The sequence below is a fragment of the Prionailurus viverrinus genome, chromosome D1 (assembly GCF_022837055.1).
Source record: "Prionailurus viverrinus isolate Anna chromosome D1, UM_Priviv_1.0, whole genome shotgun sequence".
NCBI lineage: Eukaryota > Metazoa > Chordata > Mammalia > Carnivora > Felidae > Prionailurus > Prionailurus viverrinus.
In genome coordinates, this window is record NC_062570.1 from 103,823,627 (window position 1) to 103,838,066 (window position 14,440).

Here is a 14,440-nt window from a genome sequence, read left to right on the forward strand (position 1 = left end):
CAGGATGCCCTGATGAAGATGTGGTAGGTGTTGGTGTAGAAATTTAAATGATCTGTCATCTCCTGAATGATGTGGAGAATAGAGCAGGGGAAGTGTGAAGTAACTGTCACTTCTCCCTCACTCCACATCTATGGATCCAGACCTGTCCTTGTCCATTAGGTCACAGAGCCAGGATTTCAAACAAAATGAATATGAGGAGATTAAAGAGAAAAGGCTCTGTTCATGGAGGCAGTGTGTCCACTCTTAAGCCCAGAGAGCCTAAAACACTGCTTGGCACATAGTAGGCATGCAACAGGTGTTTGTTTTAAAAAAACTTGAAACATTTGCACTAATAATAGTGCATTGAGTGCTTGTTATGTACTAGGCACTGTGCTGAGCAAACAATGTCTGGAGGAGGCTGATTCCCATTTCACATCTGAGAAAATTGAGACACAGAGGGATTTAAAGTACTAGCCCAGGGCTCATAAATATGTCTAAAACCCACTGGTCTGACTAGAACTCTCCTCAATACTGCTATTTCCATGTCAGCTCTGGGAGCTGATTTCCTTCCATCTCTTGAAACAAACTCCTTCCATTCTTTCCATGAGAAACATCTCTTCTCTCATGGTTGCCTGTTCTTCCCAACATCTTTTCCTCTAATTATTTTCTAATTTCCAAGTAATGTTGAATTTCCTGAAACTGTCCTATAAATGCCTTAACCCTGGGTTTGTCCATTCAAGGGGATTTTTAATAATGGGCCATTTTCACTGTGTGCACGGGCTTTGGAGCTTGGCCATCACATAAATTGTGATAGAGATTTTCACTAAAACTATAGTTAACACCACTGTATGGTATAGGAGAAAGTTGTTAAGATAGTAAACACTAAAATTTCTCATCACAAGGAAAATTACATCCTTTTCTTTACCTTTTTCTTTTTGTATCTCTGTGAGATGACGGATGTTACTAAAACTTACTGTGGTAATCATTTCACAATATAGGTAAGCCATTCATTTTATACACACCCTAAACTCATATGGTACTGTGAGTTAATTATATCTCAAAAAAACTAGGGGAAAAAAGTTAAACAGAACTACTGAAGATCCAGCAGTTTCACTTCTAGTATGAACCCATACCTCAGCTCATTTGTCAGTGTTTATTAAGTCTTAGCCATTTGTTATATACCCCAAAGAACTGAAAGCAGGAATTCAAGCAGATAATTTGTAACACCCATGTTCACAGCAGCATGAGTCACAATGGCCAAAAGGTGCAAACAACCCAAATAAATAACCGTCAACAGATGAATGATAAACAAAATGTGGTATATACATACAATGGAATATCATATAGGCATAAAAAGAATGAAGTTTTGATGGATGCTACAACATGGATAGACTTTGAGAGCATTGTTAAGTAAAATAAGGCAGACACGGAAGGACAGATGTTGTACAATTCCACTTATATGTGGTATCTAGAACAGGCAAATTAATAAAGACTGAAAGTAGAATAAAGTTTACCAGGAGCTGGGGGACAAGGAAATGGGATGTTATTGTTTAATGGGTCCAGAGCTCGTGATGAAGATGATGAAAAATTTTGGTGTAGGTAGTGGTGATGGTTAACATTGTGACTATATTTAAGGCCACTGCATACTTTCCAATTACAGATAAGAAAACAGACAGCGGACAGGAATCCATATGTCAGCTTATTTGTCAGTGTTTATTAAGCCTTAGCCATTTGTCATAGGTGATAGCCCAGAGGTTAAGAGTACCAGCTTGGGAGCCACACAAACTCAATTCAGTTCCTGAGTTGGCTATTATAGTTGGGTGGCCTGGGCCTTAGACAAAGATGTAACACTCTCTAGTGTGGTTTTCTCTTCTGATCCTGTCAATCGATGCAGAAAAGGCCTTCGACAAAATCCAGCACCCTTTCTTAATAAAAACCCTTGAGAAATTCGGGATAGAAGGAACATACTTAAAGATCATAAAAGCCATTTATGAAAAGCCCACAGCTAACATCATCCTCAACGGGGAAAAACTGAGAGCTTTTTCCCTGAGATCAGGAACACGACAAGGATGCCCACTCTCACCGCTGCTGTTTAACATAGTGCTGGAAGTTCTAGCATCAGCAATCAGACAACAAAAGGAAATCAAAGGCATCAAAATTGGCAAAGATGAAGTCAAGCTTTCGCTTTTTGCAGATGACATGATATTATACATGGAAAATCCGATAGACTCCACCAAAAATCTGCTAGAACTGATACATGAATTCAGCAAAGTTGCAGGATACAAAATCAATGTACAGAAATCAGTTGCAGTCTTATACACTAACAATGAAGCAACAGAAAGACAAATAAAGAAACTGATCCCATTCACAATTGCACCAAGAAGCATAAAATACCTAGGAATAAATCTAACCAAAGATGTAAAGGATCTGTATGCTGAAAACTATAGAAAGTTTATGAAGGAAATTGAAGAAGATTTAAAGAAATTGAAAGACATTCCCTGCTCATGGATTGGAAAAATAAATATTGTCAAAATGTCAATACTACCCAAAGCTATCTACACATTCAATGCAATCCCAATCAAAATTGCACCAGCATTCTTCTCGAAACTAGAAGAAGCAATCCTAAAATTTGTATGGAACCACAAAAGGCCCCGAATAGCCAAAGGAATTTTGAAGAAGAAGACCAAAGCAGGAGGCATCACAATCCCAGACTTTAGCCTCTACTACAAAGCTGTCATCATCAAGACAGCATGGTATTGGCACAAAAACAGACACATAGACCAATGGAATAGAATAGAAACCCCAGAACTAGACCCACAAACGTATGGCCAACTCATCTTTAACAAAGCAGGAAAGAACATCCAATGGAAAAAAGACAGCCTCTTTAACAAATGGTGCTGGGAGAACTGGACAGCAACATGCAGAAGGTTGAAACTAGACCACTTTCTCACACCATTCACAAAAATAAACTCAAAATGGATAAAGGACCTACATGTGAGACAGGAAACCATCAAAACCTTAGAGGAGAAAGCAGGAAAAGACCTCTCTGACCTCAGCCGTAGCAATCTCTTACTCGACACATCCCCAAAGGCAAGGGAATTAAAAGCAAAAGTGAATTACTGGGACCTTATGAAGATGAAAAGCTTCTGCACAGCAAAGGAAACAACCAACAAAACTAAAAGGCAACCAACGGAATGGGAAAAGATATTCGCAAATGACATATCGGACAAAGGGCTAGTATCCAAAATCTATAAAGAGCTCACCAAACTCCACACCCGAAAAACAAATAACCCAGTGAAGAAATGGGCAGAAAACATGAATAGACACTTCTCTAAAGAAGACATCCGGATGGCCAACAGGCACATGAAAAGATGTTCAGCGTCGCTCCTTATCAGGGAAATACAAATCAAAACCACACTCAGGTATCACCTCATGCCAGTCAGAGTGGCCAAAATGAACAAATCAGGAGACTATAGATGCTGGAGAGGATGTGGAGAAATGGGAACCCTCTTGCACTGTTGGTGGGACTGCAAATTGGTGCAGCCGCTCTGGAAAGCAGTGTGGAGGTTCCTCAGAAAATTAAAAATAGACCTACCCTATGACCCAGCAATAGCACTGCTAGGAATTTATCCAAGGGATACAGGAGTACTGATGCATAGGGGCACTTGTACCCCAATGTTCATAGCAGTACTCTCAACAATAGCCAAATTATGGAAAGAGCCTAAATGTCCATCAACTGATGAATGCATAAAGAAATTGTGGTTTATATACACAATGGAATATTACGTGGCAATGAGAAAAAATGAAATATGGCCTTTTGTAGCAAGGTGGATGGAACTGGAGAGTGTGATGCTAAGTGAAATAAGCCATACAGAGAAAGACAGATATCATATGGTTTCACTCTTATGTGGATCCTGATAAACTTAACAGGAACCCATGGGGGAGGGAAAGGAAAAAAAAAAAAGAGGTTAGAATGGGAGAGAGCCAAAGCATAAGAGACTGTTAAAACTGAGGGTTGATGGGGGGTGGGAGGGAGGAGAGGGTGGGTGATGGGTATTGAGGAGGGCACCTTTTGGGATGAGCACTGGGTGTTGTTTGGAAACCAATTTGTCAATAAATTTCATAAAAAAATAATAAAATAAAAAAATAAAAAATAAATAAAATAAAAAAAATTAAAAAAAAATTTTTTTTTTAGTTTTGGAGGGGGAGGGGCAGAGAGAGAGAGAGGGAGAGAGAGAGAATCCCAAGCAGGCTCCATGCTGTCAGTGCAGAGCCCAACGTGGGGTTGATCACATGAACTGCGAACACTTAACCAACTGAGCTACCCAGGCGCCCCCTGCTTTTCTCTTCTGCAGTAACCATGCCTGCCTCTCAGAGCAGTTGTGAGCTCCAAGTGAGTTAAAGTGTGCCAAGCACGTAGAATGCAGCCTGGAACCTGTTAAGTAGGATCTAGATATAAGCTATTATTAACATGTGCCCTTTCTCCCTCATTTTATTGTGTCTCTGATTCCTTTGACACTGTCTTGAATAAGAGCTTTCTACTTTCTGTTCTACAGCCAAGATGAGTTGTGGCTGCCACAGAGATTGATTACAAGGAAGGACCCAGTCAGTTCTGGAGTGTAAATTAGGGCAGGAAAAGTGGTGTCCAGAAGGAATCTGAATTCCTAAGGTGTTACCTTAGTGTATAGGTAGGGTGGCTGGAAGCCTATCTCTGCTCAGAGAATGCTGCTCATGGAGTCACAGGGCTGTTAAGGCCTTTGTCTATTGTTAATGTGTGACTCTATGATTTTTTACCAACCTGGGTGGGCATCTATTTTCAAGCACTAAGGGCATTTTCAAGATGAAGATGTTGGTTCTTTTTTACTTAGATTTAAGTAAACATTATCTGTGGTGCCTTTGTCCCCAAATCCCTTATATGAATGGGCCCTCCATATCAATGTTTGTACATGGCCTTGACCTCTAAGTCATAGTTGATAGAATTTTTGATAGACACAGGGTTCAAACTAGAGTAAGTTCTCCCATGAATATGGACCTAAGATATACAAATGCTAGTCAGTCTCTGACTGAGAACATATGAGTTCTGAACGTATGTGGTGACTTTGCTCATAGAGTAACATAGACCTGACACTCATATATGGTAGACTGGATAATGGCCCCCAATGATAGCAGCTCCTAATGCCTAGAAGCTTCAAATGTTAAATTATATTGTAATAAGGACTTTGCTGATGTGATCAAATAAAGATCTTGAGATGGGAAGACTATCCTGACTTACCCAAGTGGGTTCTGAGTTTACTGACAAGTGTCCTTGTGAGAGGGACATGGAAAGAGATGAAGGGTACAGGGGGAAAACAGAAATAGTGGGAGCAAAGGGATGCCGGACCACAGCCAAGGCATGAGGGCAGCTTATTCAAGCTGGAAAAGACCAGAAAATGGATTCTCCCCTCCAAACTCCAGAAGGTACTGACCTTGCTGACACTTCGATTTCCCAACAACAATAGGAAACCATACAGAACAGAAAAGTCATATTGAAAATATGAAGTTAAGACACACAAGTCAACCTACCCAGCCCCTGTGATTAAAAGCCAATCAGAAAACCAAATGTTCACTGATGGCTACATAATTTAATTCAGTAAAATATCTCAAAACTCTTGAGAGGGCATGCAGGATCAAAAGCTGAGGGCTTTTCAAGGGTCCTTTGGAAAATTTTGTCAGAGGAGGAAGAGAATACCAGAGGACACACTTCTCAAAACAGTCTTTTTATTCTTAAACATAGAAGCATGAAAAAGTAGTAGACTTTCATGAAAGAAGACTTCAAAGAGGAAAATGTTGCTCTGAAAGGGTTATCTTGGCACTAATGATTGACATTGGATGATTTTAATTCTGAAATGTCTGTCACCATAAAGGAAAAACCTAACACGGAAAGTTCAAGCTTCTAGTTCTCTGTAATGTGGAGGAAGACAAAAATGTTGTACAAGCGTGGGTTAAGTAATGCACGGAACCAAAATAATTGGATGTTTTTGTGCTAATACAAATTATCATGATTGTATGTGAACTAATACTTTTTTTCACTGATGAGGAAGGCTTGCAATAGAAAATGGCACTAATCAACAATATTTCTCAGGACTGCATTTCCACTGATGCCAACCACAAGAAGCAGCCTTAAACTTCAGATCCCTCAGTGCCTGATTGTATTCTTCTTTATGTTCTGACACATGAAAATAACATGGCACTTTTTTCTGAATAACATAATTCATAAGGTGAACACTGGTTTTCTTCATATAGCCGTGCTTTCGGTATTCAGGGACAGTGTAGCCCATTCTCATCTCACAGGACTGTTCCATCACAATCCAAGAGATAAGGCGCCCCTCTGGACCCAGCACACCAAATCCTGGAAAATTCTGGAGGCAGCGTTCAATATATTTCAAGCTCCTATCATTTTTCCCGAATGCCCACTGTTCATTCACAAGCCCTGCATGGGAGGGATCCAAGGAAATGTTCTGAAAGCTTCCTTTCCTGTAAAGAAAAAAAATGTGCATTTATTCAGCCAACATTTACAAAACACCAGGATTGTAGAAAATGAATATGACACCAATCCTTTCCTTGAGGATCCCACAGCCTAGAAGAGGAAACAGGTGGACAAAAAACTAATTCTTTGTCCCCTTGAAAATGTTCCCAAATAATTAAGAGGGCTATCATCCTATGTACTTAATGATACATTTCATAACAGAGAGTTAGCATCATATAGTACAGTACATCTCAGAAAAGTCTAACCATTTATCCCAAGGAAGAAGATAAGCATATGTCTTAAAAGAGGAAGGCTATAGATACACCAGAGCAGTCCTCAATTTTGTTCAAAGATGCATGTGTGAAATATGTAGTTTGAATTCTCTCCCACAAAATATCTAAAGACACAAGGTAATACTTCTTTCAACAGATATTTCCAAAAAACGTGTATCACCGGAAGATGAGAGCCATGTTGATCTTAAGCTTCATGTGTCCCAAAGCCCATCACCACATACCTCTAGGAAAGTACCAAAAATGAAATTTAACAAGCACCAATACAGGAAAAGAATATCAGATTTTTTGGTGATAACAATAGGATTTCATCCTGATTCTCTCACTGGACAAGTTATCTGAGACTGAGTCTTCTCATCTGCAAAATCAGAATCACATCCTCTGTGGGTAGGGGAGGTTGGGACAGATGGAAGAGCCCAAAGAAGTTTCAACTATCTGCTCCCCGGGAGAAAGAGTTTTCAGGAATTCATCAGTTTTAAGGTCACTTTATGTCTGCCAGTAAGTGGGGTTGCTGCACACTAAATTGTCCACACATGGGTGGGGCCTTCTTTTCTCTTTGCCTGCCTGACCTTTCCTGGCCCTGCTTCTTCAGAGATCTCAAGCATCTCACCTGACCTTGTCTTGTGGCAGAGCCAAACTGAGGCTGGCAAGATATCAAGATATGCATTTGGGTTTAGAGGAAAGAAAGATCACCTTAGGGCAGGTACTCCATTCCAGATTTTCAGAGTTACAGTATTATTGAATCCCCATTTACCACTTTTCCCTATGCATATGTTTCTTCTAAGATTCTCATGGGAACACAGCTGGGCCACAGCAAGATTTGAATATTGTTGGCTCTCCTGGCTAAATTTTTTTTTTTAATTTTTTTTTTCAACGTTTATTTATTTTTGGGACAGAGAGAGACAGAACATGAATGGGGGAGGGGCAGAGAGAGAGGGAGACACAGAATCGGAAACAGGCTCCAGGCTCTGAGCCATCAGCCCAGAGCCTGACGCGGGGCTCAAACTCACGGACCGCGAGATCGTGACCTGGCTGAAGTCGGACGCTTAACCGACTGCGCCACCCAGGCGCCCCAATCTCCTGGCTAAATTAGTTGCATGTGTGAGCATATGTTTTGATTTTATTTTATTTTTTGAATTAGCAATATAATTATACAGCATAAATGGATATTAATGAAAAATAATTCTTTCTTTTTTCTTTGATCTCCTATTATCCAGTTACCTTCTCTAAAGTCTACCAGGAATGCAATATATTTATGTAACCTTCCAGAGTTGTTTGATGCAATTTAAGATGTTTACATACTATGATAGCATACTGTATATATTATTCTATTTGTTGTGTTTTTTACTTAGCATTATATTTTGGAATTCTTTCCATATTAGTTCCTATAGAGCTGATTCCTTCTTGTTAATGGCTGCATATTATTCTTTTGTCTGGATTATACCATAATGAATTGACCTGCATTCCTATTGATGGACACTTTGGTTGTTTCTACGTTATGCTATCACATATTGATTTTATCAAAGTCTTGGGGCGCCTGCATGGCTCAGTCAGTTAAGCATCCGATTTCAGCTCAGGTCATCACCTCTCAGGTTCATGAGTTCAAGCCCTGCATTGGGCTCTGTGCTGACAGCTCAGAGCCTGGAGCCTGCTTCGGATTCTGTCTCCCTCTCTCTCTCTGCCCCTCCCCTGCTCACACTCTCCCTGGCTCTCAAAATGAATAAACATTAAAAAAATTTTTAAATAAATGTATCAAAGTCTTAAAATCCAATTTGAGAATATCTTCCATTTAATATATACATTATGTCACCCAACAATTCCAACTCCAGGATTTATCTTTCAGAAATATTTATACAACTTGTGCAATGATCTGTTTACGAAGACATTTCTTGTAGAATTTTTGTTATTAGGAAGAACTGGAGATAAATCAAAAGTGTGTTAATATGGGAATACATAATTGTGCATCTCCCTCTTATGGAAATCTATGCAGCTGCCAAAATACATGAAGATGCCCATATGAGCTTACATGAAAGGTTTATATAACATATTGAATGAGAAAGGTTGCAGTACAATAATTTCCTATGTTGTAAAAACAAAAGAAAAAGGAAAACAACAAAACCAATTCATACACACAAAGTACTAAAAGCATACACACTAATATTAAGAATATTTACACCTGGGGGCGCCTGGGTGGCTCAGTCAGTTAAGCATCTGACTTCGGCTCAGGTCATGATCTCATAGTTCATGAGTTCAAGTCCCATGTTGGGCTCTGCACTGACACTGCAGAGCCTGCTTGGAATTCTCTCTCTTTACCTCTCTCTCTGCCCATCCCCTGTTCTTGCTCACTCTCTCAAAATAAATAAATAAACTTAAAGAAAAAATTTACACCTGAAAGAAAGATTGCAGAGAATCTAAGTGGGCAAACTTTCACTTTTTACTTTGAATGCTTGTATACTGGGTATAGTATGCAGTATTTTTTTTAATGTTTATTTATTATTTTTGAGAGAGGGAGAGAGACAGAGACAGAGAGACAGAGCACAAGCAGGGGAGGGGCAGAGAAAGGGAGACACAGAATCTGAAGCAGGCTCCAGGCTCCGAGCTGTCAGCACACAGCCCAACACTGGGCTTGAACCCATGAACCTGAACCAAAGTCTGATGCCTAACTGACTGAGCCACCCAGGCACCCCTAGCATGTAGTATTTTTGCAAGAAATTGAAAATAATCTCAGTAAAGATTCTCTATGTCACCATGATGTCCTGTACCCTCCCAGGAAGGCTCCAAGTGAGTTAAATATATATATAGAAATAACCTCATCTAATGAAGACCCTGCCCATGCTCAGCAAACCTCAGCTAATATAGTTCCCTCCCTTTACCCCTACAACTGTGTACCCCATAATTTAGTTTCAAATCTTGCCTTTCCAAGTCTGGCCCTTACGACAACTCAATGATTTCTTATCAGGAATTTGGGAAGCAAAAAGCAAAATCTCACTTGGTATCATCATCCACTTTGGGCATTTTAAATGACTCCATCACATCCACCTGGTCATCATTGGGTTCCACCGGCATTTCTGTCATAATGAGTATCGTCTTCACGTAATCCACCCGCACTGATTTTGAAGCCGAAATCTTTCTTATTGCCTCTTGCAAGCTCTCTTGGCAACCTGGAGAGAAGAGAAAGACAGCCACTGTCTGCCCCCTTCCACATCTGCTGTGAATGAACCAGAGGTCTTTGCTTCTTAACTCAGATCAGTTACCTTGGATCTGGAAGACTTGGTCCCAATTGATAAGCTGGGGCTGTGCCAGGACTTCCTCTAACTTGTCAGGAGCTTTGGTGAAGATTTGGTAAGTGTTGGTATAATGATCCAGGTCATCCTTCATCTCCTGATACAACAAACGGTCAACCTTATTTACACAGCAGTACAATTTACAAAATGCTCTTGCATATGCCCAGAACGCTGGAGACTCCATTGTTTGATACCCTCTGTTTTTCCCAGAGATGTGGGCAGAAAATGGCCTTGGAATCCCTTGAGAAATGAACCACTATTCACAGATTTATGCTGGTCGCTTTTGGATGGTACCCTGAAGGCACCTGCTCTTGGGATGGTGCTTAAGGACCTTTCTTGCCTGGGATGGGAGGTGCACCAGCAGGGTGTGTTAAGGGTCTAAAAGAGAGAGTGTCTACCTTATAGGGAGAAATAATGGGAGCAGGGTTGGAGTCAAGACTGTGGGTCTGTGAGAAAGCCATGCCTGGGCTAATTCTGACTCAGCACTCTGGTGCTAGCATGGTGACTGGCCCTTGCTGTGCAAGTGAACAGAGAGGACTTTTAGAAAGAGCCATCACAGCGGGTTCACAGCAACACCTGGAGGGGAGAGCCCAGTCTCTCACTGCCCTGCATTCTTGCTCACCTTCTGCAGCAGATACTCCCCTGGGGGTTTTTACAGGTAAGGTTGGGTTCTAATTCTCCTGATAACTATGTAAATGGAGAAGTGTGGGAGGAGTGGTTAAAATATCTGGGATATTTTTAAAAATTTTTAAATTAAAAAAAATTTTTTGAGAGAGACAGAGACAGAGCTTGAGCGGGGGAGAGGCAGAGAGAGAGAGGGAGACACAGAATCTGAAACAGGCTCCAGGCTCTGAGCTGTCAGCACAGAGCCTGACACAGGGCTTGAACCCACGAACTGTGAGATCATGACCTGAGCTGAAGTTGGATGCCCAACTGACTGAGCCCCCCAGGCACCGCTAAATTTTTTTTTAATGTTTATTTTTGAGACACAGAGAGACAGAGCATGAACGGGGGAGGGTCAGAGAGAGGGAGACACAGAATCTGAAGCAGGCTCCAGGCTCCAAGCTGTCAGCACAGAGCCCCACACGGGGCTTGAATTCACAGACTGCGAGATCACGAGCTGAGCTGAAGTTGGATGCTTAACCGACTGAGCCACCCAGGCGCCCCTATCTGGGATATTTTAACTCTGGGATGGAAGGGATTCAATACTTACACTCCCCAAATCTGAAAGATGGGAAAGACATTTTTATTAAATAGACAGTTGGCTCTACAACACAGGTTTGAACTGCATGAGTTCACTTTCAAGCATTTTTTTTTAATTCGGTAAGTGTATTTTCTTTATGATTTTAAGGACATTTTCTTTTGTCTAGCTTACTTTGTTGTAACAATACATATATAATACATGTAACATACAAAATATGTGTTAATAGACTATGCTATCATAAAGTCTTCTAGTCAACAGTAGTCTATTAGTAGTTAAGTTTTAGAGGAAGTCAAGAAATATATGCAGATTTTTGACTGAATGGGGGCTGGCGCCCCTAACATCTGCATTGTTCAAGGGTCAACTGTACATGATGTATCTGTAGTTTAACAATACTCTGACATAGTAATTTCTGTCAACTTCACTTTTTATAGTGAAGAAAGCAGCAGTCTTTCCATGCTCACACAACTTGACAGATTTAGATCTCAAACCCAGTACTGATTCAAATGTTATTGGATTATGTTCATTCAGATCCAAGGAAAACAAAACATTTCCTAACCATTTCCAGCCACAAACATCTTGAGGTATATGCCTGTGATTAGAATCTCAATGGAAAAGAACTGACCAGGGCCACCTGCATGGCTCAGTTGGTTGAGCGACCAACTCTTGATTTCAGCTCAAGTCATGATCTCACACTTTGCAAGACTGAGCCCTAAGTCTGGCACCTCTATGAGTGTAGAGCCTGCTTTAGAACTCTCTCTTCCCTCTCTCTGTCTCTCTGTCTCTCTCTCTCCCTCTGCCCTTCTCCCATGTGCTCACTCACTCTAAATAATAAAATAAAAATAAAATAAAATAAAATAAAATAAAATAAAATAAAATAAAATAAAATAAAATAATTGACCAGATGGGATCCCAATGTTATTAATAAGCCCTGCATCACTGGCCATTTGGTTTATACCCATGCCTTATTTCACTGCAGCCATCCAAGCAGCCATTCCAAAATCTATATGTATCGGGGATGCCAAGATTCTCAGCTTCAGCCCCCTCATTTACACACAGAGAACATCCTGAACATGACTGGCTTGGCATTCAGTAACTAGTGCTCTCACCTCTCTCTGAGGCCAAGTAATGACTATCTGATAATCTGGCCAGGCATCCACCAGCACCTCCATGTTGAATGGATTTTTATTTTTAATGTTGAAAATGGCACCATATACCTACAAGAGCAACAGATCAAAACAGGAGGAGATGAAGTTTTTCTTTGAGGTAGGGTCTTGGAGGTGGTATGGGCAATAAAGCCAGGAGACAGGAGAACTTGACAAGATCAATCTAGTGCTTTCAGGATGGCTCACTGAACTATCCATCAGGAAGTATGCTGCAAAAAAGCCCAGGAAGGGTCCACAAAAATCTAAGTTAATCAGTGAATCATTAGGAAATGGCTCATCTGACATTTTTTCATTCATTTTTTAAAAATTCATACCATCTTTTTCATTTCATACTATACCATTTTTGGCACATATTATGTGTCAGATTTGTGTCAAGTGTGGAAAATCCAAAGGTGAGTATGATATGGCCACTGCCTTCAAGTTTACAAGGATGGGGAAGTATATAGTTTGATCATAATAAGACACATATTCTGATAGATGCATGCATATGGTTGTGTGGGATCTCAGAGAGGAAAGTCACTACCTCTCTAGGAGTGGTAGGAAACTTACAGATAAAGTAATATTTGAATTCGGTCTTCAGAGATAAGTAAAATATTTTCCTGGCAAAGCAGAGAAGAAAGGCAAGTAATTCCAGGTGAGAGAAAAAGCATGCATGAGTGCTTGAAGTTGTGGCAGATTATATCATCCCTGATGAGCTTTGAGGGCTGGGTGATTGTAGCATGTGGTATATGGAAGAGGCATGTTGGGAGATTAAGCGGAAGAGGCTGGGACATTTTGTGATAAACCTCAGAATTAAGGAGTGTGGACTTTTGTGCCTTGGACATGGACCACTACTGAAAGTTTAAAACAAGGGAGTGGTATGGTCATATTTGTGTCAGATAGATGACTCCAGTTACCAAGTGTAGGTAAGCTAGTAATATTGTAGAAAGGCAGATATTGTAATAGCCTGGAGCAGATAAGGAATTCCACTAGAGATAGCAGTAGAATGGATTCAAACAATGTATAAAAGAGGAGAAGGAGAAGGAGTAAAGTAAGTGTCTGGATATGGGTATTAAGATCATCCTTGCCAAAGGAGTCTGACTTTAGACTTGTATTTCCATCTGCCTGGAAGGTTCTGAGCCCTGAACCTATATCCCCACACTTTACCCCTCTCTCCCAGATTTCTCCCTACTCTCTAACCTTCAAGGACTCAGGGATGCTCTTTTCCAGGGATTCATACAGAATATGCAGCTTCTGGGATTCATGAAGCACAAACATATTGTATAGCACCTGAGCCTCCTTCTCCCAGGAAGATGACCTAAGGAAACAAACATACAAACAAAAATACCTGGAAAGATGAGACAGGTGTCCAGCAAGAGGAGAAAGGAAAAATCACCTAGGACATCATACACTGCCAAAAATAAAGGGCTTTAGAAATTTTCAAGTCCAAACCTTTCATTTTGCAAGTGAGAAACTAAAGCCTGGAACTGCAGCTAGACTCAGGGTTCATTGGTGATCTTTCTACAATTCCATGGAAAGTACCGTAACATATTTGGTGAAACAAATATGATTTGAGAGAGATTTGATTTTATTTGATTTGATTCAAATCAGGCCAAGAATCTGAGGAGCAAATGTCTTCAGCTGTCCAGATACAAATGAAGAACAACGAATCTTTTCAGAAAAACTATCCCAAGGGACCCTGAGATCCCTGGGCATTGAAACACTTGTGCTAATGTTGTCATAGGATCAGTAGTATTTTCAGACATCATGAAAGAATGCAATCTTCCGGAAAAGGTCCTAGAGACTATATTGAGTATAGTCACTTTTTCCTAAGGAACAAAATCATAGGAAGGAAAATTTTGTTGATCAGGAATGAAATTACCCAAGTATAAATTGGCAAAATCTAGAAACTTGAATTATACCCTAGAAATCTTAAAAATAGAGCAAACCCTTTTATTCAACAATTCTGCTTTTAAAAACTCATCCCAAGGAAGCAATAATAGATATCTATAGATATGTAAATATAAGGAAATTCA

At 40.3% G+C, this 14,440-nt stretch overlaps 1 protein-coding gene and 1 pseudogene across 4 annotated transcripts in view; one reads left to right on the plus strand and one right to left on the minus strand.

The window, feature by feature from the left end:
- The window catches only part of LOC125146581 (beta-enolase-like), a 42,645-nt pseudogene continuing 28,205 nt past the window's right edge, over positions 1 to 14,440 (plus strand).
- The window catches only part of GLYATL2 (glycine-N-acyltransferase like 2), a 70,262-nt gene continuing 61,618 nt past the window's right edge, over positions 5,797 to 14,440 (minus strand). For 3 of the 4 annotated variants that reach the window (XM_047878481.1, XM_047878479.1, XM_047878480.1), the window contains 5 exons: positions 13,605 to 13,722; positions 12,369 to 12,476; positions 10,029 to 10,155; positions 9,764 to 9,935; positions 5,797 to 6,492 (listed from right to left, as the gene is read on the minus strand). In XM_047878481.1, coding sequence (XP_047734437.1) covers positions 6,084 to 6,492; positions 9,764 to 9,935; positions 10,029 to 10,155; positions 12,369 to 12,476; positions 13,605 to 13,682 — 894 coding nt within the window. In that variant the 5' untranslated portion in view covers positions 13,683 to 13,722 and the 3' untranslated portion in view covers positions 5,797 to 6,083. The remainder of the gene's footprint in view (positions 6,493 to 9,763; positions 9,936 to 10,028; positions 10,156 to 12,368; positions 12,477 to 13,604; positions 13,723 to 14,440) is intronic. The other variant, XM_047878482.1, reaches the window with a different exon arrangement.